We start from the raw sequence: 22,524 nt of genomic DNA, 5'->3' as shown, positions 1-22,524 counted from the left end.
AACTAACAAAATTTGTCACCAACAGACCTACCCTAAAAGAATGGCAGCCATGAAATTAAAAGATGCTTACTCCTTGGGAGGAAAGTTATGACCAACCTAGATAGTATATTCAAAAGCAGAGACATTACTTGCCAACATAGGTCCGTCTAGTCAAGGCTATGGTTTTTCCTGTGGTCATGTATGGATGTGAGAGTTGGACTGTGGAGAAGGCTGAGCGCTGAAGAATTGATGCTTTTGAAGTGTGGTGTTGGAGAAGACTCTTGAGAGTCCCTTGGACTGCAAGGAGATCCAACCAGTCCATCCTAAAGGAGATCGGTCCTGGGTGTTCTTTGGAAGGATTGATGCTAAAAGTGAAACTCCAATACTTTGGCCACCTCATGCAAAGAGTTACCTCATTGGAAAAGACTTTGATGCTGGGAGGGATTGGGGGCAGGAGGAGAAGGAGACGACAAAGGATGAGATGGCTGGATGGCATCACCGACTCAATGGACATGAGTATAAGTGAACTCTGGGAGTTGGTGATGGACAGGGAGGCTTGGCATGCTGCAATTCACGCGGTCGCAAAGAGTCGGACACGACTGAACGACTGAACTGAACTGAACTGAACACAAATATCTTCTACCACCACATGGCTTTTCTTTTTACTATTATAATGATTTCTTTTGATTAAAGAACTACTTGATTTTGCTGTAATATACTGTAAGCCTTCATTTTCTCATCTGTAAAACTAGGGATTATGGAAGTATTTTACTCACAAGATTGTTATGAGAAATACATAAAAGAATTCAGGTACTCCTGGTACTCTGAAAAGCTTAAGAGATATTATTATTATCTCCAGTGCAACTCTCTCATTCTCCACATAACGTTCTATTTCCTTCCATGTTCTCTCTTCTAAATCTCTGAGAGGTCCTATGTTATAGCAAAAAGAGCTGACCATATAGCTTTAATCATCAGTCATTCCTTGTGAACATAGTGGAGATAGTCACTAAAGTGACTCATTATACCATGACCCCACCTTCCAACTGGGGAAGAGATATAAGCACTACAGACAGGAAGTAGTTTTGTTTCAGTCACTAACATTCAGAGAGCAACATGCTTGGAGTCCCAGCATGCTTTATCTTTCTCCTCTGCCAGCTCACAGGTGAGTGCAACCAGATCCTCTTATTTTCCTGACTGTCTGCCCCATCCTGGGTTTAGCTCCAGGCTCCTGGATCCACTCTGGATCTCTGGCTCAACTCAGCAGGCTCTATCACTCATGTAATATTGCTTTTTGTTTCCTGTGGTATCTGAATCTCCCAGGGCAGAAAGAGATTGGAGGGACAGGAGAAGGAATGACTTTGGGGGTTGACTGCTCTTCTGATTGTCCCAGGGAAGGAAGGGTTGAGAGAAGTGGTGTTGGGTATCAGGAAGACCTGTGTTTTAACCTGGAGTCTGCCATGTATTAGATGAAGAATGTCATCTTCTCCAGACCTCAGCTCTCCCTCATTGTGAGAGTAATTTTAAAAATAAAATGAGATGGTGAGATGGTACAAGTGTATATTTCTATACTTAGAAATATGTATTTTAAATATTTTTATTTAAATATATTTATAACATTTATACATATATTTCTATGTTTTATATTTTCATTGTTGTTTAGTCGCTAAGTCATGTCCAACTGTTTTGTGATCACATGGGCTGTAGCCTACCATGCTCCTCTGTCCATGGTATTTCCCAGGCAAGAATACTGGAGTAGGCTGCCATTTCTGTCTCCAGGGCATCTTCCTGACCCAAGGATCTAACCTGCATCTGCTGCACTGGCAGGCAGTTTCTTTGCCACTGAGCCACCAGGGAAGCCCATGTTTCATATTTACATCAATATAAATATATGTTATTTAGAAAAGTATTTTAAATGATTATGCATTTAACAATCATTTTAATGACAGAGAACATTTGAATTTTCTCTCTTAACCCAAGCAATGCAATCAGTCTCTGCTTAGAAAACCAATCCTTTCCTCCCCACCACCAGACCTCTTGAAGCATCAACAGAATCTTGCCCTCCTTGAGTTCATTAGAAGTTTCCATTTTTAGGAAGCACCTGGTCCTGGTATAGAGCCCCACTTTAAAAACCACTCCTGAACAGAAATGGTGATCAAAAGTGGAACTTGGGGATGGTGACATGGGGGGAAACATGGCAGGACTTTTCAAAACCCAGGTGCTCACTTGAAACCTGACCTGGGGCAGCGGGTTGCAAGTGTGAGCCCTGCTCCAAGAGACTGTGGCAGCCTGCATGCTATACCTCCTGTGATTGAAAGGACAATCCAGATTGTTCTAGAGCTTCCAGGAAGTAGGACCATGGAAGGAGTGCTGCCCTGGACAAGGAGTCCTGAGTTTGATAGTAACTATATTATTGTGAATAGGTTTCTTGGCCTCTGAAACTTTTTGCTTACAAATACGTAACAGAAAATGAAACCTAACTTGCAAATTATTGTGATGTTTTAAATGAGATATCAAATGCAAAACAATATAATAATAAATCACCATTTATTAAGCTCCTATTACACAAGGCATTTTTCATACAATTTCCTCACAAGTTTACAAGATAGATATTATTATCCCCAAAATGTAGGCTCTGAGAGGTCAAATGTCTTAGGCAAGAGGAGGTAGAGCAGAGACTGTTTCCAAAGCTAGTGCTCATTTCATGACAGCAAACTGGCTAACACTGTACTCCGAGGAAAAGTGCTTGATAAACATGTACTTGAGCTGAATCTTCCCCAGGGATTCCTTCCCTCTCCAGGTACATGAAGCCAAGGTAGGTGCTGGAAATGCCCAAGAAGAATAGGTAACTCCATTGTCAGAATGTGGATGCACCAACCAAGAGTAAGCCTAGCCAAGTTCAGAGGGGCTAAGGAGTAACTCTTGCAGCCTCAGTATTCTTATCTGGAAAATGGGCACAATTTTATGGTGATTCTATTATACAGTAGTGTTGAGGAGAAAGTTAATAAAATGAAATTTTAAAAAGTGGGTGAGACGGTATTGGGGAGGTGTTGAAAAAGACAAGATGAGAAAAACAAGAAGGAAGGTTTGGGAGGTGACAACTCAAAGGAAAGTAATGTGGCAAAGGGGAGGAGCTGTGATCCCTTCTTGTTATGAAGAGCATCTTAGGGTTGACTCTCCTGGTGCAAAGAATATCTTGGCTCATGGCAGAAAACAAAAGGTCTTCTCTCCCAGCTCCCTCCACTTCCAAAAGTAGGTGGGAATGCTCACTCTCGGAGCTATCTCCCTGTGAGATGGCTGGACATACTCTTTTGTTGTGCATTAGCCAGTTGACTGATGTGTATGCATTAGGGTCCAGACCATCTTCTAAGAAGCTTACCTTGTGAGAAGCCACCCAAAAGAGGTTTGGGGAAATCTCACTTTTAGCCATTCTTGTAGAAGTGAAACCAAAAAATAGGAAGCGTTCTCAAAGCCTGTCTCTTATACCACTACTGCCTGCTTCCCCTGTGCCCCCCACCTTGGTTCAGACTGCTCTGTGCTTCTCAAAAACAGCCTTCACATCTGTATTCACCCTTCATCCTCACCCAAATTCTGGTGAATAAAGGTTATGCCTTTTCTCCTGTGAGTCTTTAGAATACTGAAACTCAAGGCAGTAGTGGGAGGCAGAAGTGGAAAGAATGAGGGTCTTTAGAGAAGGCTGAGGAACAAACTATCTCCTCTTGTCACATCTGCCACTTTCCAGTTTGGGGTCTTGGGAAAGTGACTCAGCATCTTGGAGCCCCAGTTTCTTTATCTATAAAGTGCAGCTTAACCTCTATCACACAGAGTTGCTTTGAGAATCAAGAAAGTACTCATTACACCAAGTATTCATTGCTGGAATTATTACCACAGAGAAACCAGAATGGAACTCAAGTCTCCTGACACCCAGTTAGCTCAGAGTTCTTTTTTACACTGCCCCAAGCTGCCTGAGAGGAGAGGTCATCTCCACTCATCCCTGGATGAGATCCCAGACCCCATCACCACGAGATCTGGAACCTAATGCCTGTAGATCAGTCGTCTCCTAACTCACAGCAAAATGGTATGTCTAGTCAACTGCCAGGGGAATAGCTCCTTCTGGGAAATTTAAAGTGGAAAATAAAATGACAATCATGGTGGAATTTCAAGGGGTTAAGTGTGAGAAAGAGTTGAAGGCTTTCTCAGGGAAGGGCTTTGAAGTAGGCTTTATGAGTATTAAATATGATTTTGATGGACAGAGAAAAGGATAAAGCACCAACAAAAGCATGAGTTAGGACATAAATGGGGGGGGTCAGCTGAGGGGGGAGTCCTGGTTGCTTGTCTGGTGGTTAAGTGAATGGCCATCCAAGGCTTCATATCATCCCACAGCATCAACTTTTGCTTGCCTAGGAGCAAAAATCCTAGGCTTCTCTAGATACAATCAACCTGGGACGTGTGATGCCCCTGAACTAATGCCAGAGGAAGGCTACTACTTGAGTTGAGAGCCTGTCAGTCTTATCCAAACCATTTTGCTGCTACAAAATGAGGAGGAAAGTTACAGTATTCGCTGCACTGATCCAGGTGGGAATCTCACGGGGCCCAAACCTCCAGGCCTTGTAGATAAATGGAAATAGCCACCCATTCTCTAGGCTCTTCTGATCACACATGTTGCATCCCCCATCCCCCACTGTGTGTTCCCAAAGTACCTGTCACTTCTCGTTTCACAACACATGTTGTTACTTATTTAATGACTCTCTTCCAACTCCATGAGTGCAAGGATCATGATTATTTTGCTCCCCACTTATACCCTCCAGTTCCTAAACATATCTGGCCAAAATATGGAGCTAAACAAACTCTTGTTAAAAGAAGGAATGACTGAATGAGCAGAGCATGACCTACCTAGATGTGGTAAAACCCTACAGAGGGCCACATACTGAAGGTGGGGAAGCCATCCAAGAAAGGGAAGCTTTAGTTTTGTCTTAACACCTGAGAAGAGAAGTGTCTTGTTTCTGGATCAAGAAACAGTCAACTGGGAAGAGGAAGCAAAATTGGTTAGAATTCGCCAGTCCAGCCCCCTAACCTCTGAGCTCACATATGGGAATGACATGGAACCACCTTCCTCCTTTATGATGCTTCTTCTCATCCTGAAGATACAATAAAGACAGAACAATGTCCTCCATCTAGGTTCCCGCTGGCAATTTGCACTGTATTGCCCTCCAGTTTCATTCTAACAAGGAACAATGAATTTGAAGACATTTTTTATATCTTCACAATATTCACATTTCTTAAAATGTACCCTGGAGAGATAGAACTACATATGTAGAGACGTAAAAAGAACAATTATTTACTCTTGGCTTAAGTGCTGCATGAGTGCTAAACCACTAAAGTCACACTCTTACAGTTTTATCACCTCCCCAACTTAAACATCCCCCCAACATCTCAAGTGAAAAAAATATATACTGAAATGAGCCCTAATCTAGGAAATTCACGTACTTAGGGGCAAGTCATAGCCAGTCTTTACTTGACTTCAAAATATTCACCCCTTCCATCTTGCGATTGAAGTAAAAGAACGAATGCATTCATTGATAAATCAAAAATTCAAAATAAAACTAATTTTTGTCTGTAATATTTACTGGGACTATTCTGACACCTCATGAGATGACCAAAGAGAAAGCAATGAAAAATCATCTTTCCCTTAGTATTAGAGAAGCAAGGAGGCAATTAAAAAAAAAATTCTGCTTAACAAGGTGATTTGACAAAGGCTTGAGTGATCCAAAGTATATATCCACTGACTGATAAATTATAGAGAGGAAAATGTTTGAAAGCAAAAACCAACTCCTAAAGATCATTCACCCAGGAAGAGAAACCAGTTCTTGCAGAGATAAATTTAACAAATAAGTTGGTCAAGATCCAAGACCTCTAATCAGAGGACTAGGTCAACATTTGCTAGCAACAGATTCCCTTACTCTGGGGCATTGATAGAACTGCTTGCACCTGAAGGAAGATCAAGAAAGGACTTGAATGGGAAATTGGGATTCAATGAGGCCCCTGGGCTTCAGAGTGGACACCTAAACCCTTGAGGGAACTGAGGATGGGGAGTAATGGAAAGGCCTGGAGCTGTAACAAATGCCAAGGGACCTTCAAACTGAGCTGTAGTGTAAAGAGTTCAGGCTCCAGGGATGGAATGACATTGGGTTAAACCCTCAAATTATCACCTGCTAGCTTTGTGTTCTTGGACAAGTTACTTGAGGTTTTGTTTTTTTTTTAAATCAAATCCAGTTTACAAACTTTTGCTATGAAGGGCCAAATAGTAAATATTTTAAGTTTTGCAGGCAGTATGATTTTTATCACAACTATCCAATTCAACCTTTGTAGTGGAAAAGCAGTCATAGACTGCTGCTATGGAAAGAACGTGGCTGAGTTCCAATAAAACTTTATTTTCTAATCAGGGGCAGACCAGATTTGGCCCATGGCCTATAAGGTTGCTGATCCCTGATAAAAGGATCAAAACTAATTTTCAGGATTGCTCTAAGTCACAGGTATAATATTTACAAAAAAAACACATTTGACATAGAATAAACCCTTAGTAACAGCAATATAGTTATTTGGGAATAATACTTTCTAGGGTAGTTGAGTTGGAGAAGGCAATGGCACCCCACTCCAGTACTCTTGCCTGGAGAATCCCATGGATGGAGGAGCCTGGTAGGCTGCAGTCCATGGGGTCGCTAAGAGTTGGACACGACTGAGCAACTTCACTTTCCACTTTCCACTTTCATGCATTGGAGAAGGAAATGGCAACCCACTCCAGTGTTCTTGCCTGGAGAATCCCAGGGACGGTAGAGCCTGATGGGCTGCCATCTATGGGGTCGCACAGAGTCGGACACAACTGAAGCGACTTAGCAGCAGAAACAGCAGGGTAGTTGAGTGTTAATAGGAACTATAATTTTAGATAAAAAAACTTCTTTTGCTATCTCAGATGGTAAAGAATTTGCCTGCAATATGGGAGACCTGGGTTTGATCCTTATGTTGGGAAGATCTCCTGGAGAAGGGAATGGCTACCCACTCCAGTATTCTTGCCTGGAGAATCCCATAGACAGAGAAGCCTGGCGGGCTATAGTCCATGGGGTAGCAAACAGTCAGACATGACTGAGCAACTAACACTTTCACTTTCAGGCTTTCATGATTTTAGATATCTGAATAAGCCAGTTGCAGTAATTTGTGTTTTACTAGAAGAGTTATGAGTCACATGAGTGCTGAGGTGGTAGAAAATACTATGGCAGGAGATCTAGCTGTGAAACAAAAAAGAACCTGAATGCTTGGTTAATCACACAGGCCCAATTAGGCACAGTGCCTGGGACCCACATTAGTTTTCATTTTGATATTTTTTTAAAACCTGAAGAAAAAAATATTGCAATAATAATGACTATGTAGTAATAAATCTAACAGGTGTTACATTCATTTTTATACCAACACAGCACAAAATATAAATTTTAATATTTTATGGAAGAATGACCAACTAGGAAGGAAAAATAACTTTGGGTTTTTACTTTCACAGAGAACATCTTTAAGGAGAAGATTTTGGTTCTGGTTTTAGTTTTTCTACTATTTCTGAACCTTGAATAACTTCTGCTATTGAGTTTTCTCATTTGTAAAATATGCTGTGTAAGGTCTTAACCCGATGATTACTGAGATAGTGTCTGCCTCTTGCCATGTATTTCAGTAAGTCACTTAACCTCATTGTGGCTGTGGTTCCTGGTCTGTAAAATGAGACTGTGAAAAAAAAAAATTCTTCCTCTAAGCATTGGTTTGGGTTACATGAGATCAGAGTAGGGGCTTTCAAACAACTAGTCCTTATCTAAGTTCCCTCACTGCTATATCCAGAGGCCAACCTTCAGATCTTAATAGGTAGAAAGTGACTTATTCCTCATACTTGTTTACTAGAAATACTCACTTGACCACTTCTGGAAGCTTTTTCAGCAGCCATTCTTAGTTATTTTTCACCTGGAAACAAAAAATCAGTGATGGTTGTTTGCAAGTCATGCTTTTTGAGGTGAATTAATATTGCAGTGAAATAAAAATTGGGGAAACAGTGGGCATTAAAACCCTACTACAATTCCCAATAGTTCAGAGTAAGCATTACAAGGTAGCCTGGGCATATTCCAGAGCTCCCAGTCACTCATTTTTTCCCTTTTCACTCAAGAAAGGATACTGGAACTCAAGTGAATGAGAACCTCATTTGGGGATGATCATGAATTCCCTCCATTCTATTATAAAATAGAAAAATATTCCATTGTGTATATAGACCACAACTTCCTTATCGATTCATCTGTTGATGGACATCTAGGTTGCTTCCATGTTCTAGCTATTGTAAATAGTGCTTCAATGAACAATGAGATACAAGTGTCTCTTTCAATTTTGATTTCCTCAAGGTATAGGCCTAGGAGTGGGAATCCTGGGTCATATGGTGGTTTTATTCCTAGTTTTTTAAAGAATCTCCATACAGTCTTCCATAGCGGCTGTATCAATTTACATTCCCAGCAGTGCAAGAGCATTCCCTTTTCTCCACACCTCCTCCAGCATTTATTGTTTGTAGACTATTTGATGATGGCCATTCTGACTGGTGTGAGGTGATATTACCATATGTAAAATAGATAGCCAATGGGAATTTGCTGTATGGCTCAGGAAACTCAAACAGGGGCTCTGTATGAATCTAGGGGGGTGGGATGGGGAGTGAGAAGGGAGGGAGCTCCAAAAGGGAGGGGATATATGTATACCTATGGCTAATTCATGTTGAGGTCTGACAGAAAACAGCAAAATTCTGTAAAGCAATTATCCTTCAATAAAAAATTTAATTAATTTTAAAAAATAGAAAAATAAATCATCCTCAAAATTCTATGTTACCATTGTCTTTAAGAACTTATAGCTCTCTTCTCAATGCTCTGGCTTGTGCTTGAGAAGCTCTGCCCCGGATCACATAAGCTGCTACCTTCCTCATCTGCATCAAAATTGGCTCTCCCAGGAGCATCCTGGAAGTCCTAAGTGGAGCTTAAACAGTAACCTCCCTACTTGTCCCTCTACGGGAACTTGTCAAGGCTGGAGCTGGGTTTCACGGTGTACCTCAGAGCTTGGTCTCTTCAACCAGAGGTCTCTGGAAATGGGGTGGATTTACCTGCCATCACCCCTTTCAGGCAGCGAGTTCTGACCTCAATGTCTTTGTGTGAGGAGGTCCCCAAAGGTTTCCTGGGGCTGGTTAGGTTAGACTGAAAGGCTTTCTGGGGACCTTTCCAAGACCCAAAGGGAGTGAGTAATTGGTGGCAAAGGCAGGGACTCAGGTTTATTTTATGGTTCTCTGTTTCTGCAGGGCCAGCAGCCTCTGGAATCCCAAAGAAGCTGGTTGGTGCCATTGGTGGGTCTGTGATTTTCCCTCTGAATCTCTCAGTAAATCTAGTTGACAGCATTATCTGGGTCTTCAATTCAACCACTCTCGTCACAATACAGCCAAAAACGGCAGACAAAAACGCTCTTATCATAGTGACCCAAAAGCGTAACATGGAAAGAGTGAATTTCCCACATGAAGGCTACTCCCTGAAGCTCAGCAGACTAAAGAAGAATGACTCAGGTGTCTACCGTGTGGAGATACACAACTCAACCCTCCAGGATCCCCTCACCCAGGAGTATGAGCTGCATGTCTATGGTGAGCAGAATCAGGTCCAAAGGTGGATGACTGCCTTCATAAAGTGGTGAACTCCCTGATATTGAAGCTATTCAAACAAAGACTGGATGTCTATTCAGTTGTCTATTTCTCTTACAGAGTACCTGTCAAAGCCCAAAGTCATCATAGGTCTGCAGGAGAATAAGAATGGCACCTGTGTAACCAATCTCACATGTTCCATGGAACATGGAGAAGAGGATGTAACTTACAGCTGGAAGTCTCTGGACCAGGCAACCAATGAATCCCACAGGGGCTCCATCCTCCCCATATCCTGGAGGTGGGAGAAAAGTGACATGACCTTCATCTGCATGGCCAGTAACCCCATCAGCAGCAACTCCTCAAACCCTATCTTTGCCCAGAATCTCTGTCAAGGTGACTGTCTCTCCTGTTTCTCCAGGAGCCCCTGTTCTTAAGACCTATATCTTGTTCTCCTGGTTCCCATGTGAACAAACCTTTTGTGAAAACTAGAAGCCCTGGGGAAATCATCAGACTGGGAGGAAGGTTGCAATTGCTCCAAAAGCTGTGCCATTTTCCCTAGCTGACTCTTCTTCTTGCCCTGTGCCCCCACCCATTCTCTTTCTAAAGGTGCTGCTGGGGGCCAGACTCCCTATGTGATCCTCTACGTCCTGTTGTCATTCTTCCTGCTCTGTTCCCTCATGCTGGTGTTAATTATTTTGATCATACAAAGAGAAAGGAAAAAAGGTAGAGTATGTACTGTTTACCTCAATCTTTTCCCTCATTCATTTAACAAGCATATGTTGGACTGTGTGCCAAGCTTTGTGCCTGGCACTAAGGATGCAGAAAGGAAGAAGCCACAGTCTGTCCTAAAGGACAGCACCATCCATTGGCACTTGGTGCTGGAGTGGAGAGAATACTTTAATTTCTATCCTGAGGCCAAGGTCTTCTCAGTCCCTTCTCCAGTGCCTGCCTTCTCCTTCCCCCCAGAGGGACTTGCTAGTGTAGCCCTTCTGCTGACACAGGCCCCACACAGCTGACTCTGCTCCCCTGACTGGGAGGCCATGGCCTCCAACACTGAGGTCCACAGGCCAGCACACTCCAGTCAGCCCATCCCTGTCAAAGCCCCCAGCCCATCCCAATTCCCTCCACTGGATCAACTCCAGAGATTTCTCTTTCCTCCCCACCTCAGTTTAGATACATCCCTCTTGGAGAAGGCATTGTCTGTCTTTCTCCATGCTATACCCCATGTCCCTAAACCCTGCTGATTTGTCTTTTGGGGTTCCCACTGATACCGTCCACTCAGGGTATCAGGGAGGGACCTAAGCACTGGTTAGGAATGAACTGCAGACACTGAGATCTTCTTTCCCTCCTGGAAACACTGAGGAAGAATTTATGATCTCCTCTGCTTCCTATTTAGAGTTTGGGAAGCAAAGTGATGAGGGTTACCAGTTCATCTTGGAGTTTTCCTGGGTTTAGCATTGAAAGTCTCATGTTCTGGAAAACCCTTCAGTTATAGGAAAATCAGGATGCTTGATAATCACCCTAAGTGGGTTATTCAAATGGGATGGTGGACCAATAGGGGTGGCTAGTGGAAAGAGGACCAGCTCTGATTGTCTCTCAACTTAGTTTCAGAGATCATTGAAGAGAAGAAGGAACTGGACACTCATCAGGAAACTCTTCACTTCCCTCCCATTTCTGAAGAGATGCCCGAGTATGATACAATCTCTAATTTTAATGTGAGTTCTTTCCCATTTTTTCTGGGGCCTGATTCTCCTCTGAGTCCCTCCTTTGTTTAGTTGAGCTTTTTCCAAGGGCAGCATGAAAAATAAGAATGTGTAACCCTTGAAACCCAATGCACTTTATCTCTTCCATATTTATGGATTCTTTCCTGTGCAGGAATTGATGGCCTTTGGTTTTGACCCAGCCAGGAATGCTAACCCTGTGATCCATGGAATCACCCCTCTCCCCTCACCCCCCGCCCCCCCGGCCCCGGCACAGTGGCCACTGAACAGGCCTGATTCCTTTTGTATAGGACGGTGGAGAGAGAAATGTGATTTTAACATGATATTTTAGTTATGGTATCAGAAGATGGGCTTCAGAGATGCTTTTTCCTCTGAGGCAATTCAAGGAACCAGCAGGGCTCAGATGTTCCACACCCAAGACTTCCCACGTGTGGGTCATCAAGCTTCAGTGACCACAAAGTTAACTCAAAGAAAACTCTTTGAAAAGAAAATCTCAAGATAAAGTTGAAATTAATCCAAAAAATGAGACAAGTTGGGGACTTCACTGGTGGTGCAGTGGTTAAGACTCCACACTCCCAAAGCAGAAAGCCCAGGTTCAATCCCTGGTCAGGGAGTTGGATCCCACATGCTGCAACTAAGAGAGCTTGCGCCTGGCAATTAAGATCCTGTGTGCCACAACTAAGATCCAGCAGAGCTAAATTGATTAATTGATTATAGAAGAGAGAGAGAGAGAGAGAGAGATGCAGTTTTGAGACAAGAACTAGATAGACAGCTTCAAAAGGTCCCCTAGGAGCAATCATTGTAGCCGAAGCTGGGCTTGCTTCTTAGGGGTCATAGTGCTCTTTCCACGTTGGCCCACTTAATGAAAAAGTTAAAGCACTTTAGAGCCTCAAAAATCTTCGTGTCACTCCATCCGTCAATGCCTCTGGATCAGGATGCATCTTCTTACACTTATTATCTACAACTTTTCCAAGAGGAGTCATTACGTTTCCTCTTCCAAGTTGTTGATGTCCTGAGAGCTCCTTCCTTCCTCACAGGAGAGACCTCTCTGTGCTCCATTCAGCCTGACTTTTGTCAAAACTGATCACTTTCCCAACATCCTCCTCTTCTCCTGCTCAAGACACATTCCCTGGAGACCACAGCACTGTCCTCGATGTTCAAGAATAAACTTTACTGACCCAGGATATCTTTCTCTGCCCTGGAAGGAGCTTTTGTTATTGTCGTCATCATTGTTTTATCCCTTTCTGATTTGAGTTTGTTTGCAACATTAGCAGAATTATTTCAAATTATTCTTTAATCACTTGGGAGATTCATAGCTCATGGGACTTCTTTATCTTACATATTTATTAAGTGATTTAAACAGAACAGAGTTTAAAAATAATGCAGTTGCTTCTTGAAAAAAAGTCATTAATAATTACAATGGCAGTCATGGGCAAGAATACTTCTCACTCCCTGTTCCTGTTCCAGAACCCTCTCTTCCCTCTCACCATCTCTTCCCACCTCTGCTTTCCCTTCTCCAGATTCTGGATGTCTCTTTAGCCTTGTCTATGTGACCCAGCGTGTTCAGTTCAGTTCAGTTCAGCTGCTCAGTCGTGTACATCTCTTTGCAACCCCATGGACTACAGCACTCCAGCCCTCCCTGTCCATCACCAACTCCCTGAGTTTACTCAAACTCATGTCCATTGTGTCAGTGATGCCATCCAACCATCTCATCCTCTGTCATCCCCTTCTCCTCCTGCCTTGCCGGGGACCAGCCCCGGTGGATCCAGGGTAATTCAAACCGGGGATGGAGTCGGCGTCCTATATTGCTTAATTAAAGATATGGATGGAAATTAGAAAGAAATAGTGTAGTAGGAAAATAAGTGGAGAAAAAGAGGCTGAATAACTTGGTTTACGTGGAAAACCAATAAAACCTCAAGACAAGAGGTTTGCACCACCTACGTAGGCCACAAGTGCCTGCTTGAATATCGGAGGGTGCCCCTCCTTGGGCTCCCTCTCACGTGGGTTTTAGAAGCCAGGGAAGGTAAGTAGACATGGCGAGCCTCCATGCTCCAGATGGGAATTCAGCCAGAAAAGAAGAGAACGAGAAAAGACCACACAGGGGAAACCAATCTTTCCAGGAACTGGTCCCATTTCTTTATTTTCCAGGTCCACTTTTATACTTTTAGTTGTACATAGAGATAAATGTAAGAAACAGAGTCACGCAGGGTCAGCTGCTCCAACCCTTATCAGCATATCTTTGTTCTTACAAGGGTCTTACATTTGTTCACAATATCTTCTGGCCTGGAGGCCGATCAACATCTTATGTTCCCACCTTACTTTCTATTGATAAAGGTTCAGTTCAGTTCAGTTCAGTTGCTCAGTCGTGTCCGACTCTTTGTGACCGCATGAATTGCAGCACACCAGGCCTCCCTGTCCATCACCAACTCCCGCAGTTCACTCAGACTCACATCCATCGAGTCAGTGATGCCATCCAGCCATCTCACCCTCGGTAGTCCCCTTCTCCTCCTGCCACCAATCTCTCCCAGCATCAAAGTCTTTTCCAATGAGTCAACTCTTCGCATGAGGTGGCCAAAGTACTGGAGTTTCAGCTTTAGCATCAGTCCTTCCAATGAACACCCAGGACTGGTCTCCTTTGGAATGGACTGGTTGGATCTCCTTGCAGTCCAAGGGACTCTCAAGAGTCTTCTCCAACACCACAATTCAAAAGCATCAATTCTTCGGTGCTCAGCCTTCTTCACAGTCCAACTCTCACATCCATACATGACTACTGGAAAAACCATAGCCTTGACTAGACAGACCTTAGTCAGCAAAGTAATGTCTCTGCTTTTGAATATACTATGTAGGTTGGTCATAACTTTCCTTCCAAGGAGTAAGCGTCTTTTAATTTCATGGCTGCAGTCACCATCTGCAGTGATTTTGGAGCCCCCCAAAATAAAGTCTGACACTGTTTCTACTGTTTCCCCATCTATTTCCCATGAAGTGATGGAACCAGATGCCATGATCTTAGTCTTCTGAATGTTGAGCTTTAAGCCAAATTTTTCACTCTCCTCTTTCACTTTCAAGAGTCTTTTGAGTTCCTCTTCACTTTCTGCCATGAGGGTGGTGTCATCTGGTGCATATCTGAGCTTATTGATATTTCTCCCGGCAATCTTGATTCCAGCTTGTGTTTCTTCCAGTCCAGCGTTTCTCATGATGTACTCTGCATAGAAGTTAAATAAGCAGGGTGACAATATACAGCCTTGACGCACTCCTTTTCCTATTTGGAGCCAGTCTGTTGTTCCATGTCCAGTTCTAACTGTTGCTTCCTGACCTACATACAGATTTCTCAAGAGGCAGATCAGGTGGTCTGGTATTCCCATCTCTTTCAGAATTTTCCACAGTTTATTGTGATCCACACAGTCAAAGGCTTTGGCATAGTCAACAAAGCAGAAATAGATGTTTTTCTGGAACTCTCTTGCATTTTCCATGATCCAGTGGATATTGGCAATTTGATCTCTGGTTCCTCTGCCTTTTCTAAAACCAGCTTGAACATCAGGAAGTTCACAGTTCACATATTGTTGAAGCCTGGCTTGGAGAATTTTGAGCATTACTTTACTAGCATGTGAGATGAGTGGAATTGTGCGGTAGTTTGAGCATTCTTTGGCATTGCCTTTCTTTGGGAATGGAATGAAAACTGACCTTTTCCAGTCCTGTGGCCACTGCTGAGTTTTCCAAATTTGCTGGCATATTGAGAGCAACACTTTCACAGCATCATCTTTCAGGATTTGAAACAGCTCAACTGGAATTCCATCACCTCCACTAGCTTTGTTTGTAGTGATACTTCCTAAGGCCCACTTGACTTCACATTCCAGGATGTCTGGCTCTAGGTGAGTGATCACACCGTCGTGATTATCCAGGTCATGAAGATCTTTTTTGTACAGCTCTTCTGTGTATTCTTGCCATCTCTTCTTAATATCTTCTGCTTCTCTTAGGTCCATACCATTTTTGTCCTTTATCGAGCCCATCTTTGCATGAAATGTTCCCTTGGTATCTCTAATTTTTTTGAAGAGATCTCTAGTCTTTCCCATTCTGTTCTTTTCCTCTATTTCTTTGCATTGATCACTGAGGAAGGCTTTCTTATCTCTTATTGCTGTTCTTTGAAACTCTGCATTCAGATGCTTATATCTTTCCTTTTCTCCTTTGCTTTTTGCTTCTCTTCTTTTCACAGCTATTTGTAAGGCCTCCCCAGGCAGCCATTTTGCTTTTTTGCATTTCTTTTCCATGGAGATGGTCTTGATCCCTGTCTCCTTTACAATGTCACGAACCCCATTCCATAGTTCATCCAGCACTCTATCTATAAGATCTAGGCCCTGAAATCTATTTCTCACTTCCACTGTATAAATATAAGGGATTTGATTTAGGTCATACCTGAATGGTCTAGCGGTTTTCCCTACTTTCTTCAATTTAAGAAAACTTGTTTCCCCTTAAGATCTACTTAGTCTTAAGATAGTGATAAAGTTACATTTTTACATAGCAAGGACACAGTGATTTGTAACAAAGAAAGAGGAGTACCGTGATAAAACAAAATTCATTAACTCAAAAAGTCTAGTATTGCTAACATCAAAACTACTATATTTCCTTTTCTACATTCCAATTACATCGATTAACATACTCCCAGGTGCCTAAGGATATGGAGGCCTGGTGGCAATCAATGACTCAACAATGAGAAAAGCCCTATGCTAATTAAGACTTTTAAAATACTCCAAACTCTCTGTGCTGTTTATGGTTGAGAGGTAGTAAACAATCATGTGTGTAGTGGCAGGAGTGTGGATAATCCTGTCACACAAGCTAGTCTGCCAGCAGAAAGATTTGACCTGAGACACCCTTGTCACGCCCAAGAGATTTATTATCTGGAGTCCTAAGTTAACTCCATTAGAGAGAGAGGTGGTGGGGGACAGCCCCCCGTAAAGTCAGAGGTGTAGATGAGAGCATAAAACTGTAATGAAGGCAGACTCTGGTTTTGGGGGTAGATGCTCAGGAACAGGGGGTCTCCTGAGGCTCGATCCTGCCTTTGCGTATGCCGAGCCTCCTTCCTCATGACCTTTGCCACGGGCAGAGTTCCTCACGCTGGCTCCCGGCACTGCCTTCAATCTTTCCCAGCATCAGGGTTTTTTCCAGTGAGTCAGCTCTTCATATCAGGTGGCCAAAATATTGGAGTTTCAGCTTCAGCATCAGTCCTTCCAATGAATATTCAGGACTGATTTCCTTTAGGATGGACTGGTTGGATCTCCTTGCAGTCCAAGGGACTCTCAAGAGTCTTCTCCAACACCACAGTTCAAAAGCATCAATTCTTCGGCCCTCAGCCTTCCTCACAGTCCAACTCTCACATCCATACATGACTACTGGTAAAACCATAGCTTTGACTAGACAGATCTCTGTTGGCAAAGTAATGTTTCTGCTTTTTAATATGCTGTCTAGGTTGGTCATAACTTTTCTTCCAAGGACCCAGGGTGTAGGTGATGATTTCTTTTGTTTGTTCTTTGTTTTCTAACAGAGCGTTATTCCAGAGGAAAACCCAGCAAGTACCGTCTATTCCACTGTGCACATACCCCCAAAGGTAAGAACCCTTAGGGCTGAGTTTCATCTTAGGTGTCTCATCCTCTTTTCTTATTCAAGATTACCTAAAATTTCTTGGGCCCCAGGGATCTCATTTTCCCTGGTACTAAAAGGCACCCAGTGTATCCCATTCCCGTTGCTTAAGTTTACAAGTATGTGGGGAAAAGGAGAGAATTGTGTTTTAGGAGTTGAAGTGGGGATAAAGTGGAACAAATAGAGTAGGAGAGAGTTTCCAGGTAGGAGTGATAGGGAAAATCAGCAGGATCCTGCCTGAGGGCATGGGAAAAGGTCCACAGCTTAGCCTGTGCTGGGAGAAAGGGATGGCTGGGGAGACAACTCCAGCTTATTTTGAATCACTTGTAAACTGGAGGCAGGAGAACATTCTTCTTCTTTTCCAAGATCTAGCTATGTTACATCTAGTTTGCACCTCCCCCCACAGTCAAATTACTACCAACACAGTAAGTTTGTAAATCTTATTCCTACAGAGATCATGCTTGGTGGAAGCAAGGATACCTTCCTTTCTTGTGTTCAAACCAGATCAGAAAATTGAGGATGGGGCAAGCACTGTGCTTAGTAATAGGAAAGGTTGGTTTGGATAGAATGTTAGAAGGAAAGTTCAGTCCATTAAGCATTCAAGATAAATGTGGGTTACGCTTGAGGGACAGTTTTTCTAAGGTCAAAATGATTAAACAGACGAGCAAGCACAGTGGGGAGGTTGGGTTGAGTACCCTTGGCAATGAAGTGTCTGGGATGCTGGGGTGTCTTGGGAGGATCCAGAGCCCTGCTCCCTTACAGCGTTCTGCATCTTCATGTCTGCCCAACAGGTAACAGAACCCCACTCCCTGCCCATGTCGTCAGATACACCAAGGTCATCTACCTATAACAATGTCATCTAAACAGACATGTGCTCCAAAGAAAATGACCAGAAGAATTCACTGACTGGACCAAAAACATCAAGAAAGAATGAAGAACTCTGACTTCCTTCCAGAATAAACTATACCTTATGCTCCTTCAGAGTTAAGAGTTCCTAATCTGGGAATTCCCATGTGGTCCAGTGGTTAGGACTCTGTGCTCTCACTGCTGAGGGCCCAGGTTCAATCCTTGGTTATGGTACTAAGATCCCACAAGCCATGGAGTGAGGCAAAAAAAAAAAAAAAAAAGTCTCACATCCTATCCACTGCTGACAAATCTCCCCAAACCCTAAATCTGTCCCTGGAAATTTGACTAGGAATTTATTGGCCAACTCAAAGCAAGGGGCTTAGAAGCATCTCTGTTGAAATGTTAACACAGATTCAAACAGCTCCCTTTCCAGGGCTTGGAGATGAGGAATACACCAAGTGCTTGGTTGCCAAGACGGCAAGAACTTCAGGGTGGCCAGCCGACCTTAGCAGCAGAAGCAGAAGACAGCAGTTGAAGGGATTGATTTACTGACTCATCAGCGACACGCTGACCTCACAAGTGCTGTGCTGAGCACACACTGATTTTGGTCAGACATGCTCTCTGCTATCCTGAAAGTGACCCTTCAGGAACTACTTCCCTGGGCGGTGGCAGCAGGCCTGGCCACAGATTTCTGAAACCCCGAGGGTCAGGAGTGGGTACACAAGACTTGGGAGTCAAAGCGCACAAGGAGAGAAGCCAGGTGGAAGACAGTTTGGCGGACTGGAAACTCAGACAAGGAACATGCAGAGAGGGAAGACTGCTTTTGGATGTCTTTCTGGATACACAACTTGAATGGAAATGTTGGGAACAGATCTGAGATCCCAGGTCTGGGGGTGTGAAGTGTCTCCTTTATTTAAGGGGAAACAACTTCTGCATTGGGGAAGTGTAAAAATAAATGTCACTTACAAAAGAGGAAGGTCTATTCATTTTCAGAGCTTTTGCTATTTCTGTAAAAACAATCGGCACAAAATAATCCTTTTGCCAAAGAGATACATTTTTGAGGTGACAAATTCTGCTCCCCTTCATAGATGGGTCCTTTCTGAGACACCACACCCAGTGGAGTGATATTCACATGGTAAATATTGTAAGTGATTGTATTTATTACTATAATTACTTTTTTTTTCAGAGTTCTAGGACTTTTAATTTGTCCCAAAATTGCTGAAGCAAAAATCATGATAAAACATTCTGCTTTCCTTTACACCCCCAATACACACACACAAAACTCCATAGGAAAAAAAATGGTTTTGTACATGGGAAGAAACAATATAAATTCAAAACTTACAGATAAGGGTTAGCTCTATCACTCATCTCTTTAAAAAGTTTATACCAATATCCAGTTAATACCAACAGGGTTATCTCCCTTGAAATGTTATCTATACGGACTTCCAAGCAGACCACAGGGCTGTATACTGTCTTGGAATGTCCTCAGAAGGCTCTGTCATTGATCAGGTAACAGTAAAAACCCCAGTCCTTTCTTTCCAATGGAAGAAGGAGAGACAGGGATAGAAGAAACTATTCAAACTCGTCTTCTTTCCTTGTGGCTGTGGTCTCCTCCTCCTCCTCTGCCTCCTTGGAAGCCTCCTCGCCCTCCAAAGCCTCCCCGGCCTCTGCCACCAAATCCAACTCGGCCACCTCTGCCACCAGCTCAGCCTCCAAAGCCACATCTGCCTCCTTCTCGGCCACCAAAGCCACCTTCACCTTTAGGTTTGGCCCAGTCCAAAGTGACTTTGCTCCCATCGATTTCACCATCTTCCATGGCCTCTTTGGCAGCATTGGCATCTTCCTTGCTATTGAAGTCTACAAAACCAAACCCTTTGGAGGATCCAGTCTCCCGGTCAGTGACTATCCTTGCTTGAATAGAGCCATCAAACAATCCCTTGAATGTCTCTTCTGTTTTTATCCTCAGAGAGACCTTTGACGAACAGAGTTTTAGATGGCTGTCTTCTTGCATTAGGTGATCCCCTGGGTCCTTGCAAGTCCAGTCTGATGGCTCTGCCCTCAATTTCCCTTTTATTACATGAATTTAAAGCTTCTTTAGCATCTTCAAATGAAGCAAATTCTATAAATGCATACCCTTTAGCTTTGCCATTTTGGTTCTGGGGCACCTTGATATGAGTTGCCTTCTCAAATACTTCCTGAAGAGTGTCTTCCATTGCACCATAGGAGAGGTTGCTTAAAACCAGGGGTTTTGATTCACCACTCCAAGTGCTATTCTTTGCATCTCTATGGTCTTGACTTTGACCTTTCTTTTTTTTTTTTTTTTTTACTATGTTCTATTTTATTTTATTTTAATATAAATTTATTTATTTTAATTGGAGGCTAATTGCTTTACAATATTGTGTTGGTTTTGCCATACATCAACATGAGTCCGCCTGGATCACCCATCTATCTCTGTTCCCTGCTTTTCTTCCAAGGTTTTTTCTGCATCAGCTTCTGTCTTAAATTCAATATAAGCAATCCCTTTACTCTTTCCATCCTTGCTGACTAATCTGATCTCCACAGCATCTTCAAATACTTCTTTTAATTCATCCTGAGTAACTTTGTAAGGCAGATTTTTAGCCAAAAGCGTTCTTGCATCTCGATCTTTCTTACTGTCTTTTCCCTTTGGTTTTTCTAGTTTAATTTCATTGCCAAAGACTTTTAAACCAATGAGTTCCAAGGTTTTTTCCAGGTCTTCGGCAGATTCAAAATCCACTTAGCCAAACTTCCTAGACACACCAATTCTGACATCGACAACAGCAAGATCATTTTTAACAAAAAGGCCACTGATACCCATTTTCAACTCAGGAGCAGATTTATTGAAGTTCAGGTTTCCAACAAAGAGATTGAAAGATGCAGTTGGTTCTGTGCCTTCCACTTTCTGTTTCTTGGCTTCAGGAGCTGCTTTTTGTTTCTTCTTTCCTCTTCCAGGTGCTTCTTTGACAGGCTCTTCTTCCTCTTCTTCCTCCTCCTCCTCTTCTTCCTCCTCATCCTTCTCCTCCTCTTCATCATTGTCATCCTCTTCATCTTCATCTTCAGCAGCGCTCTTGGCCTTCACAGGAACAGCTTTTACTGGAGCTTTCTTTCCTTTGGCTGATACAATCTCCATAGGTTCTTCTTCAGAGTCATCTTCGTCTTCCTCCTCCTCATCGTCATCTTCATCCTCGTCCTCCTCATCATCTGTGGCAGGAGCAGCACCAAAAGCAGCAGCTGCCTTCCTCACGGCTGACTCATCCTCCTCTTCATCATCGTCGTCTTCCTCTTCGCTGTCGTCTTCATCTTCATCACTGTCTTCGTTCTTTGCATTCTCGCCGTTCTTTGCATTCTCGCCGTTCTTTGCATTCTCGCCGTTCTTTGCTGCCTTGCGTGGGGCGGCTGCTCCCTTCTCACCAGAGGTGCTACCAGTGCTTTGCCTGGGGTGGCTCCCTTTTTGCCACGTGTTGCCACTGCTGTAGCAGGTGTGACTGTCTTCTTGGCTGGTGTAGCTCCTGCCTGTTTTGCAGAGGTGACCACTGCTTTCTTTGCCGGTGTGGCAACTGCAACCTTTTTTGTCGGGGAAAGCATCATCTTCTTTGGGGGAGTTGTGGTAGCCTTCTTGCCTTTTTTCTGAGGGATAACAGCCTCTTCTCCACTGCTCTCATCGTCTTCATCTTGCGACATTTCCTCGTCTTCACTATCTTCTTCTACCTCTTTCAGAGGAGAAGCCATTTTCTTGGAGTCACCTTGATTTTTACCAGCCTTTGCCTTGGATAAACAGGCTACTCTCTTCTTGCTACGTTCTTTGAGCACACACGTTTTAACAATTACACCTCCAGCCAGAACTGAACCTCGCTTCACCATACCGTTTCTCAATGAGGACTACAACTGGACCACTGTAACTGCCAACAATTCAAGGCCCTTCACGTGAGGAAAACCACCTCGGAAAAGCCTCTGAGGTAAATTGTGGCACCAAATCCCACCACCCTCGTCTGAATTTAAAATAAGGCAGCTTTAGAAGAAAAAAAAAAAAAAAAAAAAAACCCACGTCTTAACCCGTAGTCTTCTATTAAGACCTCCTTTCCCAGGTTACCAGCCCCGCTCCTCTCAGCCCTGGCAGGTCCGCGTGGGAGAAGTCTCAGGCAGCCAGGGCGCGCAGCCCCGCGCAGAACGCATGCGGCAGGGCCGCCTTCCGGAGCCCCCCTCCCGTCCGCCCACCCGGCTGGACCCGAGACCCGGTGCACCGCCGCCCTCCGCCCCAGGGCCGGGGCCCTCCGCAGGCCGCCCACAAGGCGCACCCCACGTGGGGGGCCACGCTCCTCTACATAGTTGCTTTTTAAAGATAAAATCAGCAAGTCTTGCGGAAGAGGTTTTTTTTCTAATTCTCAGAAAGATTGGGGGTGCGGAACCTTCCTGGATAGGCCTCTTATCTTAAATTATTTTAGGCATCAGTGTTGTTCCTGAGTCACCAAAGTTTGAAGTAGAGGAAAGGTTTATTCATAAGACAGCCAAGTGAGGAGACAGGAGAACAAATCTCAAATCTACTTCTCCAAAGGTGAAGGGCTCAGGTAAGAAAGCAGGTGGCCTGAAGCATGAGGAATGTGGGGAAAGGTAATTAGAAATAAGAAAAAAAGTGAGATAATAAGCATT

The 22,524-nt window shown here is 43.5% G+C and overlaps 1 protein-coding gene and 1 pseudogene across 1 annotated transcript; one reads left to right on the top strand and one right to left on the bottom strand.

Annotated features, from left to right (window-relative positions):
- Positions 1-1,092: 1,092 nt before the first annotated feature.
- Positions 1,093-17,876, top strand: SLAMF7 (SLAM family member 7). The gene is made up of 7 exons (XM_052637839.1): positions 1,093-1,141; positions 9,332-9,664; positions 9,782-10,054; positions 10,268-10,384; positions 11,267-11,376; positions 16,919-16,981; positions 17,805-17,876. Exons 1-7 carry the CDS (start codon positions 1,093-1,095, stop codon positions 17,874-17,876), a joined length of 1,017 nt encoding a protein of 338 aa, XP_052493799.1.
- Positions 17,877-19,364: 1,488 nt separating this feature from the next.
- LOC128044840 (nucleolin-like) lies at positions 19,365-21,738 on the bottom strand (annotated as a pseudogene).
- Positions 21,739-22,524: the final 786 nt, after the last annotated feature.

This window comes from Budorcas taxicolor, chromosome 3, assembly GCF_023091745.1.
Source record: "Budorcas taxicolor isolate Tak-1 chromosome 3, Takin1.1, whole genome shotgun sequence".
In the NCBI taxonomy this organism is placed as follows: domain Eukaryota; kingdom Metazoa; phylum Chordata; class Mammalia; order Artiodactyla; family Bovidae; genus Budorcas; species Budorcas taxicolor.
The sequence above is the reverse complement of the archived record's forward strand: the minus strand, read 5'-3'. Positions and strand labels throughout refer to the sequence as shown.

What these genes read in the sequence shown, in the direction of transcription:
- SLAMF7 (XM_052637839.1), top strand. Translation starts at nt 1,093, where the DNA reads ATGCTTGGAGTCCCAGCATGCTTTATCTTTCTCCTCTGCCAGCTCACA. An exon ending in GTATGAGCTGCATGTCTATG is followed by an intron (nt 9,665 to 9,781) that starts GTGAGCAGAATC and finishes TTTCTCTTACAG; the next exon opens with AGTACCTGTCAAAGCCCAAA. An exon ending in ATACAATCTCTAATTTTAAT is followed by an intron (nt 11,377 to 16,918) that starts GTGAGTTCTTTC and finishes GTTTTCTAACAG; the next exon opens with AGCGTTATTCCAGAGGAAAA.